The 12500-nt window shown below is 33.9% G+C and overlaps 1 protein-coding gene across 11 annotated transcripts in view; it reads right to left on the bottom strand.

The window, feature by feature from the left end:
• LOC145277675 (bestrophin-4-like) overlaps nt 1–12500 on the bottom strand; it is a 315957-nt gene that overhangs the window by 45455 nt on the left and 258002 nt on the right. For all 11 annotated transcript variants that reach the window (XR_013868194.1, XR_013868195.1, XM_080129346.1 and 8 more), the window contains one exon: nt 4458–4862. Coding sequence is in view for 9 of the 11 variants with exons in the window: in XM_080129346.1 (XP_079985472.1) it covers nt 4458–4862 (405 nt within the window). In the remaining 2 variants the exon portion in view is untranslated. The remainder of the gene's footprint in view (nt 1–4457; nt 4863–12500) is intronic.

Raw genomic sequence — 12500 nt, 5'->3', positions numbered from 1 at the left:
CTTTCGTATATTAATTTTATGTGATTAAATTAAGTAGTTATATATATATATGGTGCCCGGAAAACTCGTCCCGGGAAAACTCGTCTCTGGAAAACTCGACCCCGGAGAACTTGTGCCCTTTCGCTAGGTAGGAAAACTGGTCCCTTATTGAATAAATATCGATTGAAAACACATTTTATGATCGTTCTTGAAGGAGATATTGTTTTTTAAAATAGATTATAGCCCCCCCCTAATATTTTTTTAAAATATTTTTACTTGTTTAATTTTTTTTAAATAAAATCGATTTTCTAAGTGTCCGTTTTCTACCTACCTAGCTAAGTTCTTAGTCGTTTCACTTATTTTAAAGCGTTTATTATGTTCATAAAAGTTAATTACAAATTTTTTCTTGTTCTTATTTTAACGATGTTTTTTGGAGTCATAAAACAATAATAAAAAACAAAACAAAAAAATTAAAAAACAGGGAGCGATTCGATTCTTCGTTACTTTTTTGTTTTGGTTTTTTAATTATGATAGCTTTTTTTGTTGTTATGTTTTTGTTTTCTCTCATACCAAATGCACTCATGCGTTATTTAAAATTATAATTTTATCAATTATCAACATTTATTGTCGTCCTGTCAAATTTTGCAAAAATTAACTAATAAATCAAAAGCGAAATATTTTTTGGCGCGAGAGATGCCATGTGCTAACAATCTCTCGTTAACTCATTTTTAATTTTTTTAATTTTTACTTCAAAATTCTAAAATCAATCATTAAGAGAAAAAGTGATCACTAAATAAATTTATTAATCAATTTTATTGAAAACTCCGCTATCGTTTATCAAGAATCTTTTTAATTTCATTTTTTGTTAGCTGTTTTTCGGAGGGAGATATAGTTTTTACCCCACCCCCTCTCTAAATTATATTTTAAAAATATTAAAGTTTATTATTTTCATTTTAAAACCAAATATCCCCCAGTAATTTCTTTAATTTTCTATTTTTTAGCGATTATCAAGACCCCTAAAATGTGATATACCGGACATTATTTCTCGTTCTCACGTAACACTCGACATGTGTTTTGTTTGTTTTCTGTGTTTTTTTTTCTTTACCGAATAAACGATTCCAAATAAATTAAACAACAAACAACAGTCGGCGAGGTAGAAAAATCGATTTTACCCTTTTATAAACAACAGTAAATAAGTAAATTCTTTTTATATTAATATAAAAAAAATATGCGGTCTCGTTTATGAACATAATGAACGCTTTAAAATAAGTGAAACCACTAAGAACTTAGCCAGTTAGGTAGAAAACGGACACTTAGAAAATCGATTTTATTTTTAAAAAAAAAATATTAAACAAGTAAAAATATATATTTTTTTAATATTATGGGGGGGCTATAGTCTATTTCAAAAAAATATCTCCTTCAAGAACGATCATAAAATGTGTTTTCAATCGATATTTATTCAATAAGAGACCAGTTTTCCTACCTAGCGAAAGGGGACGAGTTCTCCGGGGTCGAGTTTTCCGGAGACGAGTTTTCCCGGGACGAGTTTTCCCGAGACGAGTTTTCCTAAATTCATCTCTCTCTCTCTCTCTCTCTCTCTATATATATATATATATATATATATATATATATATATATATATAGAGAGAGAGAGAGAGAGAGAGAGATATGAAAATAATTTAGATATTTAAATTTTATGAATTGGAAAGGTTAATTTTCAAATATAGAAATTGTTATGGTTTGGAAACAAAGAATACAATTTAATAAATTTTTTCCTTAACCCATGAGTTTTCGATGTTATTTGTCTCCTCAAAGGAAAAATATTAGCAAATATTTTTTATTGGTGTGCACCTTATTTGCTCAAATCAATACACATAGAAAATTAAAGTTATTAACGTTATTTAAAATCAAAAACATTTAAGATAGATAGAATAAGGGAAATGGGCATTGAGGCAGAAAAAGGATATTGTAATTTAAATCCAGAATGGATGCTAAATCATTAAATGGAAACTCCTGGTAGTGAAAAGGTAAAGAAATCCAATGTGTCTTGTAATCCTTCCAAGGCACTAGGTAAAAATCACATGCAACCATATTTCCTTCGTGTCACCGCTGGTTGAATAAGAAATCCGTCAAATATTTGTTTATATATATCCGGTAAAGATTTTTTTTTTATATAAGGTTCAAAAATTAAATCCAAGTGGTAAGTCCGGTTATTCTGACGGATACAAAGAAACAAAAGCTAAATGGAGGCCATCTAGAACATATGCTGTAGAACAGAGAAAAAAAAGGCCAAAGACCCTAGTGTTTTGATGTGATGTTTTGAATATAATAAACTAGTTATGACCAAAGTTTCATTTCATTCGGACAAAACACTAAGAAACGGGGTCTAATTAGAGTTGGGGCCCGCTTTTTGGAATCACCCTGTGTATATATATATATATATATATATATATATATATATATATATATATATATATATGTATATATATATATGTGTGTGTGTGTGTGTGTGTGTGTGTGTGTGTGTGTGTGTGTATTAGTGTCTAGACGATTATATATATATATATATATATATATATATATATATATATATATATATATATATATATATTAGTGCTGGTTCGATTAATCAGAATAGGAATGGGGAATCGGAAAAATCGTGACCTTTAGGGGGTATCGTAATCAGTATCGGAATCGGAAAAATTTGTGCCTATTTTCCAATGCCAAAAACGATTCCTTTAATTATCTTTTTTTTATTTGATTTTGTTCAAAACAAAATATTCCACTGTTGGTAGTAATAATAAAATAATAAATATTTATTGATTTTAAACTAACAGTTAAACTAAAATCTATAGGCCGCGCCTCCCCCACAAGTGTGCGCTTTACGTTTGAGAATTACGTGCACATTTAGCATGTGTTTTTATGGTAATCGAAGAAAAATGGCTAGGAGCAAAGTGGAGTATCTGTTCAAATACTACACTTCACTTTTTATGACCTCGATAAGAGAATGAGAAATCCTTCTAAACTAAGGCAATTTTTATTTTTGTTCCTATCCAGAGTGCAACTTTTTGGTGAGCTGGATTTTTCTCAAATTAAAAGCCGACATTGTGTCTAACTCTCCCCTTCTAAGGAGGCAAGTAAATAGGAACCATTTTAAATATATATATATATATATATATATATATATATATATATATATATATATATATATATATATATATATATATATATAACGGCTAAATACAGACGAAAAAGCATAATGAATTTGTAAAAAATAAAAAATGAAAATAAAGGTTAGCTAACCAGGTTTCGTTCCTCACTTATCAAAGCTAAATCGAGAAAAATACGATTTAAAACAAACAAAAAAGTCATGAATATGGCGGGGGTAGGAAAAAAAACAGAAACAAACGGGGGAAAAAATTACATAGAGACTAAATTAAGTCCTAGGAGATTTTCTTTTTGCTTGCAAAGACAAGGTCTCAATGACTTAATAAAAAGAGTCTCTAAAATTTCCAAATGATAGGGAGAGTGCGACTTACTAAGGATCGTAAACATGTCAGCACTGAAATTCGTGGCACACGCACGGCTATTTATAAGATATTCATAAGATATTCATGACTTTTTTTTGCTTGTTTTAAATCGTATTTTCCTCGATTTAGCTTTGATAAATGAGGAACGAAACCTGGTTAGCTAACCTTTTCAATTTTTATTTTTTTAAATTCATTATGCTTTTTGGTCTGTATTTAGCCGTTATAAAATACTGAACCCCCTGGAAAATTTTCAAATATATATATATATATATATATATATATATATATATACCAAGTTAAATTATATATATATACCAAGTTAAATTGGTGAACGGGAATTTGCAAACTGGGATAATGAACAAATAAGTGTAAGGAATGCAACGTCTAAAGAAATAACCCAACACATAAAAATGAAGAAACAATGCAAGTAACGTAAAGAAAACAGTGTGCTGAGGGTGTGGCGAGGTATAGCAATGTCTCGTGGTTGGCATGTGTCCGCTGTAGGGAAGCAGTGGCGTGCAAACCATGAACCCTCCAGATTCACGATTAGTATGATTATGCAAATTTATGCGTTGTTGTGAGTTCGAGGTTGTAGCATAAAACAGACGGGAATCTTTTTTGGTTTGGGGACACTCTCTCGCTTGCGTGTGATTTATTCTTGGTTTGATTGGAAGCGAAGAAAGGGGGACCGCTGTTGTTTAGCTAAGAAAAGCGAACGGCTTTGCGTGTGAAAAAAAAACACACACACACAAAATAATCCAACCCGAATGTATGTTTTATTTTCAACTCGAAATAATTTACACGATTGAAATAGGAATTAATTACATAAATTCATCTTTTCGTCACGCAAATTAGAGATTATCTTTCAAATAGTGGAGAGCATAAAGCGCAATTATCTATTTTACATAAAAAAGAGCAAAAACAATTAAATATTTCATAGTAACTAACCTGGTTTGTTTGGGCTCCGCATTGGGCCACTGTGACGTCACCGGTGGGGGCGTTTCTGTTCCCGACAGAGAACTCTTTCCTTCTTTCTTGCGACCCAAACCACTGGGGAAACTAAATTTCCGATTTGATTTCACTTTTTCTCTGCCCAAATCGCCACGGCCTTCTATGTCAGTGTGGACGCGGTGCCGGCGATCGAGGTGGTCTTCTGCTGCCCTCGTAGCAAGATCAGAATCAGACGACCAATTTGTTACAATGTTGGGTGCGTCGAGCCCAGCCGCGCGCAGTCCTGGAGCGTTCATGCCGGGAATACCTGGAATTCCCAGCTGTGGCCCGCCATTCGGCACGCTCATAGCACGATCCTCTCGTTTCGGAAAAATAAGACATTCGGGTTGTTGGTGAAGTTTTCTGATAAAAAGATAAAGAAATGTTTTGATATTTAGTGATCTTGTTTTGTTTAAAAATAAAGCACAAGAAAATCATTCATAATCAGATGCACTTGACTGGACACCTGGTTAAGATCGAAGAGAGAAGACTGAAAACTAAATAACTCGAAACTATTTGAGATAGATGCAGATAACATGGGAGGATACTTGGAAGACCGGTCTTTATGGAGGAAAACATCAGGAAAAGATGTGAAGATTTTGAAGAGCGGTGTGTATACTGTCTTAAAGTGTGTCTTGAGAAAAAAAGGAGCACACTATAGTGGCTTCGAATAGGCAATAGAAACTGAAGTGCACTGCAGATGATAGGTGTCTTGTGTCCAAAGCTAAACTTGTAAATCAGTTTAAATCACGCAACCAACGACAGGATCAACAGTTTTTTGAGAAAATTATAACAGCTCGACCTTCAGTGTTAAATTTTCATACGTGTGGTCTAATTTGCAAAGTGTTCCGACAGTACACCCGGGGATTAATAGTGTTAACATGCGAACACCCTTACTTAAAAAGATAACAAACTTCTGACAATAAAGAGGTAATTATTATGTATGCATGAATCTACGTACGTATGTACGTATGTATGTATGTATGTATGTATGTATGTATGTATGTATGTACGTGTGGTCAGGTCATGTCATATGCTACTGGTACCATGTAACCCAGTACTACCTGCCTCATGGTCGGGTCACCGGCGACTAAACCTGGTTCCCCCACCAGAGTTGTTTGGTGAGGAGGGCGGCTAGTCTCCCTGAAGGATTAAAAACAAGACCTTTAAAAGGGCGAATGAACCCTTTTTGGTGGTCAACGGCCAACTAGCACCGTGTATACTTGTGTGTGTGTATATATGTATTGGGGTGGAGAGGGCTCCCGTAAGCCGTAGTGAAGGCAACCTTTCTAGGAGAAGCAAATCTCTGATTTAAAAAAACCATAAAGCGGGAGACCAGTACCCGCATTTAGCTGGTCTGCAGTTTAACTTGTTGCTGGCTATCTTGCTCTTGCTTGTTGCTGGATCTCAACATTTTGAACCGAGAGAGAGAGACTTAGCTGTCGTACAAAGCTAAGACTCTGTAACATCATCTGTGTATAGATACTCCCTCAGGCATTTGGGCTTATGGACTTTAAGTGTCTGAGGGAGTGGCACTCGTCTGACAAGATGTTGCAATCATCATGTACGTGTGTATGCATTATGTAATATTACATGCATGTATGTATGTATGTATTATGTAATATTACATGTATGTGTGTATGTATTTTCTCGTCAGATCGCCAAAGTTAAGCAACTTGGAGCCTGGCTCGTATCAGATGGGTGACCATTTGGGAATTCTAGGCGCTGTATGTGCTTTCCGCTTATCTCGGCATTGTTTCCAGTCGTCCTGAACCTCCACTTACCACTGGTATTCAACAATGTCGACTTAGGAGAGGTGTGGATGTGTATTGTGCAAATCTTACCACAAAAATTTCACGTGCAGGCACCCTTACAGTGGATATTCATAGTTTGTCAAAACTTTAAGACGACCTTGTTTTAATTTATGTATGTAATATTATATGTATGTATGGGGTAGATGGGCCACTTAGCCGTGATAAAGGCAGTTCATTACACTACCAAACACAGGATCGAAAGATGAGGAGGTTATAACGGCACGACCTCCAGTATTAAGTTATATTTGTATATAATACGGCATATCAACCATTGTGTCTGTCATTTGATATCGAAGCCTTTTTTTAATTTTAATACCTATTACTATAGTATGTATGACTTAATCAATATTTGATTCTCTAAGACGTTTTCCTATACACTTTAATAACACAAAATACATACTGAAATACACTGTACTTTTGGAATTGCATTATATTTGGAAACTAATTCTGATTTAATTGTTCTAATTAGCCATATTTTAAAACTATCTGAACATGTCACCCATCTCCTTTCTGTCGAAAGTATCTACGTATTTCTCAAGCTTTCTCGCACTCTATATTGTTTAAACTGTGATAATTTCAAAATATCATATTTGTGTATTTAATAATACGTTCCGGCTAAAAGTCCACGAAAAATGCAATAAAATATAATGAATAAATAACTGGTACATTTGTGTAACGCCTTGTAATATGGTGGTCGAGCGAAGTCGGTAAAGGAAGTGGATTATCGGACGCGGGAGGAGACACCACGTGCGTTCGAAGTTGTGAGAAAAAAAAGACTTATGTAACAAGAGCGTCATACCAGAATGCCCCGGTAACATCTCCTATTTATCCACGTAAATAAATTTAAATATATTTCGCATGAGTTTCCAATTCCATGCGCAAAAATATATAACAACTCTTTAATATTTCTTAATATTTATGTGAGCAATATTAACTCTTTGGTTTCAGTGTCATTGTGTAATTTACATACGTGAGTATGTACTATCTACAAACACGTGTGTAAATAGATAGAAAAATAATGGGTTTCGCTAATAATAATAATAATAATAATAATAATAATAAAAATAATAACCATATCAAAGCAAGGATCGATAAAATACAAGAAAACAGTAAATACAGACTGTGTGCACAAAGAGACGAAACGATAAATCATATAGTATGTGAATGCAGCAAACTGGCCCAAAAGGAATACAAAAACAGGCATGACCAAGTGGGGAGGGCGGTGTACTGGGAATTGTGCAAACGATTGCATTTTGAGCGTACAGACAAATGGTACAAGCATAAACCCGCAACAGTACTCGAAAACGAGAACCACAAAATCCTATGGGACATGGACATACAGACGGACAAACCCATTCAAGCAAGGAGACCAGATGTCGTAATAATTAACAAGAAAGGAAAGTCCTGTCAAATCGTAGACTTTGCTGTCCCAGCTGACCACCGGGTGAGTATGAAAGAAAAGGAGAAACGAAGCAAATACACAGAGCTAGCCAGAGAGTTAAAAGGGATTTGGATGATGAAGAAAATCAAAATAGTACTGATAATAGTAGAAGCACTAGAAACAATTCCGAAAAACTTCGAAAAAAGAATGTCAGAAATTGGAATCAGAGGAATAACTGCAAAAGTACAACGACTAACGATAATGAAAACGACGGAAATATTAAGGAAACCCCTTCAATGCGGAGAATAATACAAGAAGACAATATAACGAATAAGCGTTACAGGGAATGAAGAACACCGAAGCTGCATATCTACAAGTTCTACACTCCCATCATACATCCCCGGATTGTTTCATCACACCGCTCCCCCCAATAAAAAAGTGATAGCAAAGAGCCGAGAAGGTCAAGAAGGACCTCGGCTGGACAAGCGCAAAGAGAACTGGGACCTTGGGGGGGGCTGAGTGCCACTCAAATTCCAGTATAAACCAATGGCCACTGCCAGCGAGAAATCAACGGTAAGAGGCTGTTGCGATGATCCAAATTTATTTGCAAATGCTATCGAAGGAGATGGAGAGAGCTGGACGTCTGGGGAGACTTGTTGTCACTCAGCTTCCAGAGAACACCACAGGTTTCCAATCAGATCGTTTGTTGACTTGTGTGAAAGCTCTATGTGAGCCAATAATAATAATAATAATAATAATAATAATAATAATAATAAACAATTATCAGCTAAATATGCTTGTAAGAACTGTTCAAATGTTCAGTAATGACATAGGTAGTGAATTTGGCATGAAGAAGTGTGGTGTCTTGAAATTGAAAAGGAGAAACATTGTTGAAAGTAAAAGAATAAAACTTTCGAATGGGGAAATAATAAAAGAAGTTGGAGAAGAAACAGACACCTACTTAGGAATTGTGGAATTAAATAAAATAAAAGAAGCTAAAATGAAGGAAATAATAGGAAAAGAATACAAGAGAAGACTACGGTTGGTTCTTAGGTCAAGACTGAGTGGGAGAAACAAAATATCCACAGTAAACACACGGGCAATAGCTATATTTAAATATGGAGTGAGTATTATTCAATGGAAAGAAAATTAGCTGAAAGATATGGATAGGAAGACAAGAACACAATGACAATGAATGGAACAAGGAGTATTGCCGATAGGTTATATGTGAAAAGAAAAAAGGAGGACGAGGACTAATACGTGTAGAACGATATGTAAAATATGAAGACAATAGTCTTACAGTTTACGTCTCCAACTGTAAGGAAAGGCTTATAAAGGGCGTGTCAAAATTTGAAAAAATGTAAGGGTGCGAACTAATAGCTTATAAAGGGCGTGTCAAAATTTGAAAAAATGTAAGGGTGCGAACTAATAGCTTATAAAGGGCGTGTCAAAATTTGAAAAATTTGAAAAGGTGCGAATTAATAAGAAGCAATGAATTTAAGGCAATAAATGAACAAAAAATGAAAGACAAGTGGATTGAGAAGAAAATGCATCGCTAGTTCAGTAGAAATATACCAGAGGCAATGGACAAAGGAAAAAGCTGGCGACGGTTGTCAAAATGTGACTTGAAGATTGGGACAGATTCTCTAGTATGTACACGCAGGAGCAATAGCTCAGGAGATATTATATGAAGTACCACATTGATAAAACGGCTGAAAGTCCCCTATGTCGACTGTGTAGACAGAAAGGTTAGAATGTATAACACCTCCTCAGTAGTTGTGAGATGGTAATTCAAAAGGAATACAAGAGACGGCATGACAATATTGCGAGAAAGGTCCATTTGAGTATATGCAAGAAAAGAGGGTTGGAATGCACTTAAAAATGGTACAAACATGCTCCAGAAAGGAGTGGTGAAGAATCTTGAGGATAGTGCTGGAACACTGCGAGAAGAAGATGCTGATAGCTTATGTTCATTTGTTATGATCCGGCTATCAGTATAAAAATAACAACAGCCATACACATAATAATAATAATAATAATAATAATAATAATAATAATAATAATAATAATAATAATAATAATGAATGAATGAATGAATGAATGACAAATAAACCATATAGTAAGGAAATGCAGCAAACTGAGCCAAAAGGAATACAAGAACAGGCACAACCAAATGGGGGGGGGCAATACACTAGAAATTACGCAAACAACTGTATCTCGAACGCACAGGCAAATGGTACACGCATAATCCGGAAACAGTACTATGCTGTTGTCACGATTTCAAGGCGGTCGATTTCGTGACTACCATATAATCTTCGACTCTAAGCCCTCTTCCATCCCATGTTGTTTTTCGAAAAGTTCGCAAAAGAAGACTGGAGATAGGCCGAAGGGTTGAAGTCGTCAAAACTATTTACGGCTATAGGAAAAGATTTCTAATAAATTTCTATGCGACTTACTATTATGAATTACATGGTAGGGCATAAATATCTCCCACGTTTATAAGAAAGAAAAATATATTTCTAAAACTTACAAAAGAAATAGTTTCCTTTTAAGGAGTTGTTTTTACTATATCACTTAATAAGCCCTGTGCCTGATACAGTGACGTGCGGAGAACTTTTTCAGGGCAGGTCCTCAGGTGAAAAAGAGAGCAAAAATATAGTAACAGATAAGCACAGGTCCATAGTATATTCCTCTGAAAAGGGAATTTTTAAAACAGAAGTAAAAGGGCAGGTGCTTGGGCACCATTAGCACCCACCCTCTGCACGTCTTTGGTCTGACATAGAGTTGCCACACTAAAACAAAAAAACGCATATGATTTTTTATAATGTGCTAGCTTGTCAAAATTTTGAACCCAATTGGATTATTAGTTATTTAAGTAACGCTACTGTTGCAAGAATGGAAAAATTTGAATCTCGTGTGTTGATAAAACATTCCGTTCTGATGAGTAAAAAATAATAGCTTATGATTTAGACTCTTTTACATCAGAAAGACGTGATTTATTGAACTTAAAAAGCAATCATACAGGCACAAATGATGCTGAATGCTCATGTCACCTAGATACAACAACTGTCAGAAAAGACCACAAAAGCGTCTTGGTCGATTGTAAATTGAAGCTGCGTGAGCACAAATTTAATCATCTTCAACCATCAATTTTGCATAAAGCACGCACTCTAAGTCAACGTGCCATAACTTCTGCTCGTCTATAACGAGAAAATGTCAAGTATATATATATATATATATATATATATATATATATATATATATATATATATATATATATATATATATATACAGTAATTTATAAAATATATATGGCGATTAAGCTACACTGAATATTCTGCGTTTCATCCACTATAGGATTCGTCAGGCTTATGCGCGAATTCTGTGGTTGCTTCTTGTTTTTATATATGTTGAGGATTTTTAGTTAGCCAATCAGCTTTCTAGTATCCACCGCGCCCCTTCCTATCAGCCAATGGGCATGCATTTTATCGAACAAAGGATCTGTTTTAGAACTAGGTTAGTGGTTTAAGGTAGACGTTTTCCTTTTTTTTATATATATATAAAGAAATATACCTATGTGTACACACATACATGCACATATATACATATATATATATACATCTATGTGTGATCGTTTATGTATATTCATGCTTATTTAATTTATTTATTTGTTTATTTTCTATTGTTATTGTTAGTTTTAAATCTATTTTGTATCGCTATCCTAGAGTAAGTTTTATTTTGTGAACACAGTTGTTATCTATTTCTCGTCTACAGTTTAATAGATTTTGGGGTTCTTTAAAGTATAGGATAGCAAATTTTTCATGGAGGCATAATTTACATGGGTCGTCTAAATGTCTGCACGTGGTAGCTTGTCTCATTATTTTCCATTCGACTACCGGCGAATGTCCGCTTTCTTTGAGTTCCCAGTATTTATTCGCTAGTGTTGTTTTTATGCGGTGTTTTTCATTTTTGAATGTACTTTTGTGGTCATAGTATCGGGTTTTGAAATCTAAGGAAGTCATGCCTATGTAATATAAAAAAAAGTAGACACTATGACAAAAATAAAACCAACACTAGCAGAAATAATAATAATAATAATAATAATAATAATAATAATAATAATAATAATAATAACAAACCAACCCCGGACAAGAACAACCATACCATAAATAAAATACTAATAACGAACAAGATAAATGCAACTGTAGATACCGCACACTTTGCCAAGTCCAAAATAAATGTCTAACAAAAAGCGTAGTTTATCAAGCAACAATATTTGCGAAAGAAACTCCGAATAACAAGAAATATTAGGTATATTTATTTATATTTATATATATATATTTAAAAAAAAAAGGAAAACGTCTACCTTAAACCACTAACCTAGTTCTAAAACAGATCCTTTGTTCGATAAAATGCATGCCCATTGGCTGATAGGAAGGGGCGCGGTGGATACTAGAAAGCTGATTGGCTAACTAAAAATCCTCAACATATATAAAAACAAGAAGCAACCACAGAATTCGCGCATAAGCCTGACGAATCCTATAGTGGATGAAACGCAGAATATTCAGTGTAGCTTAATCGCCATATATATTTTATAAATTACTAACTAGCTCTACCTACGTATTGAGCACTTTTTAAGTAAATACTTTAAGTTTACGCATAAATCTATACTTTCGTATATTAAATTTATGTGAGTAAATGAAGTAGTTATATATATATATATATATATATATATATATATATATATATATATATATATATATATATATATATATATATATATATATATATATTCAAATCTATCAT

Source organism: Euprymna scolopes, chromosome 6 (genome assembly GCF_053919585.1).
Source record: "Euprymna scolopes isolate OS-2025 chromosome 6, ASM5391958v1, whole genome shotgun sequence".
NCBI lineage: Eukaryota > Metazoa > Mollusca > Cephalopoda > Sepiida > Sepiolidae > Euprymna > Euprymna scolopes.
This window is presented reverse-complemented; position numbering and strand designations above follow the sequence as displayed.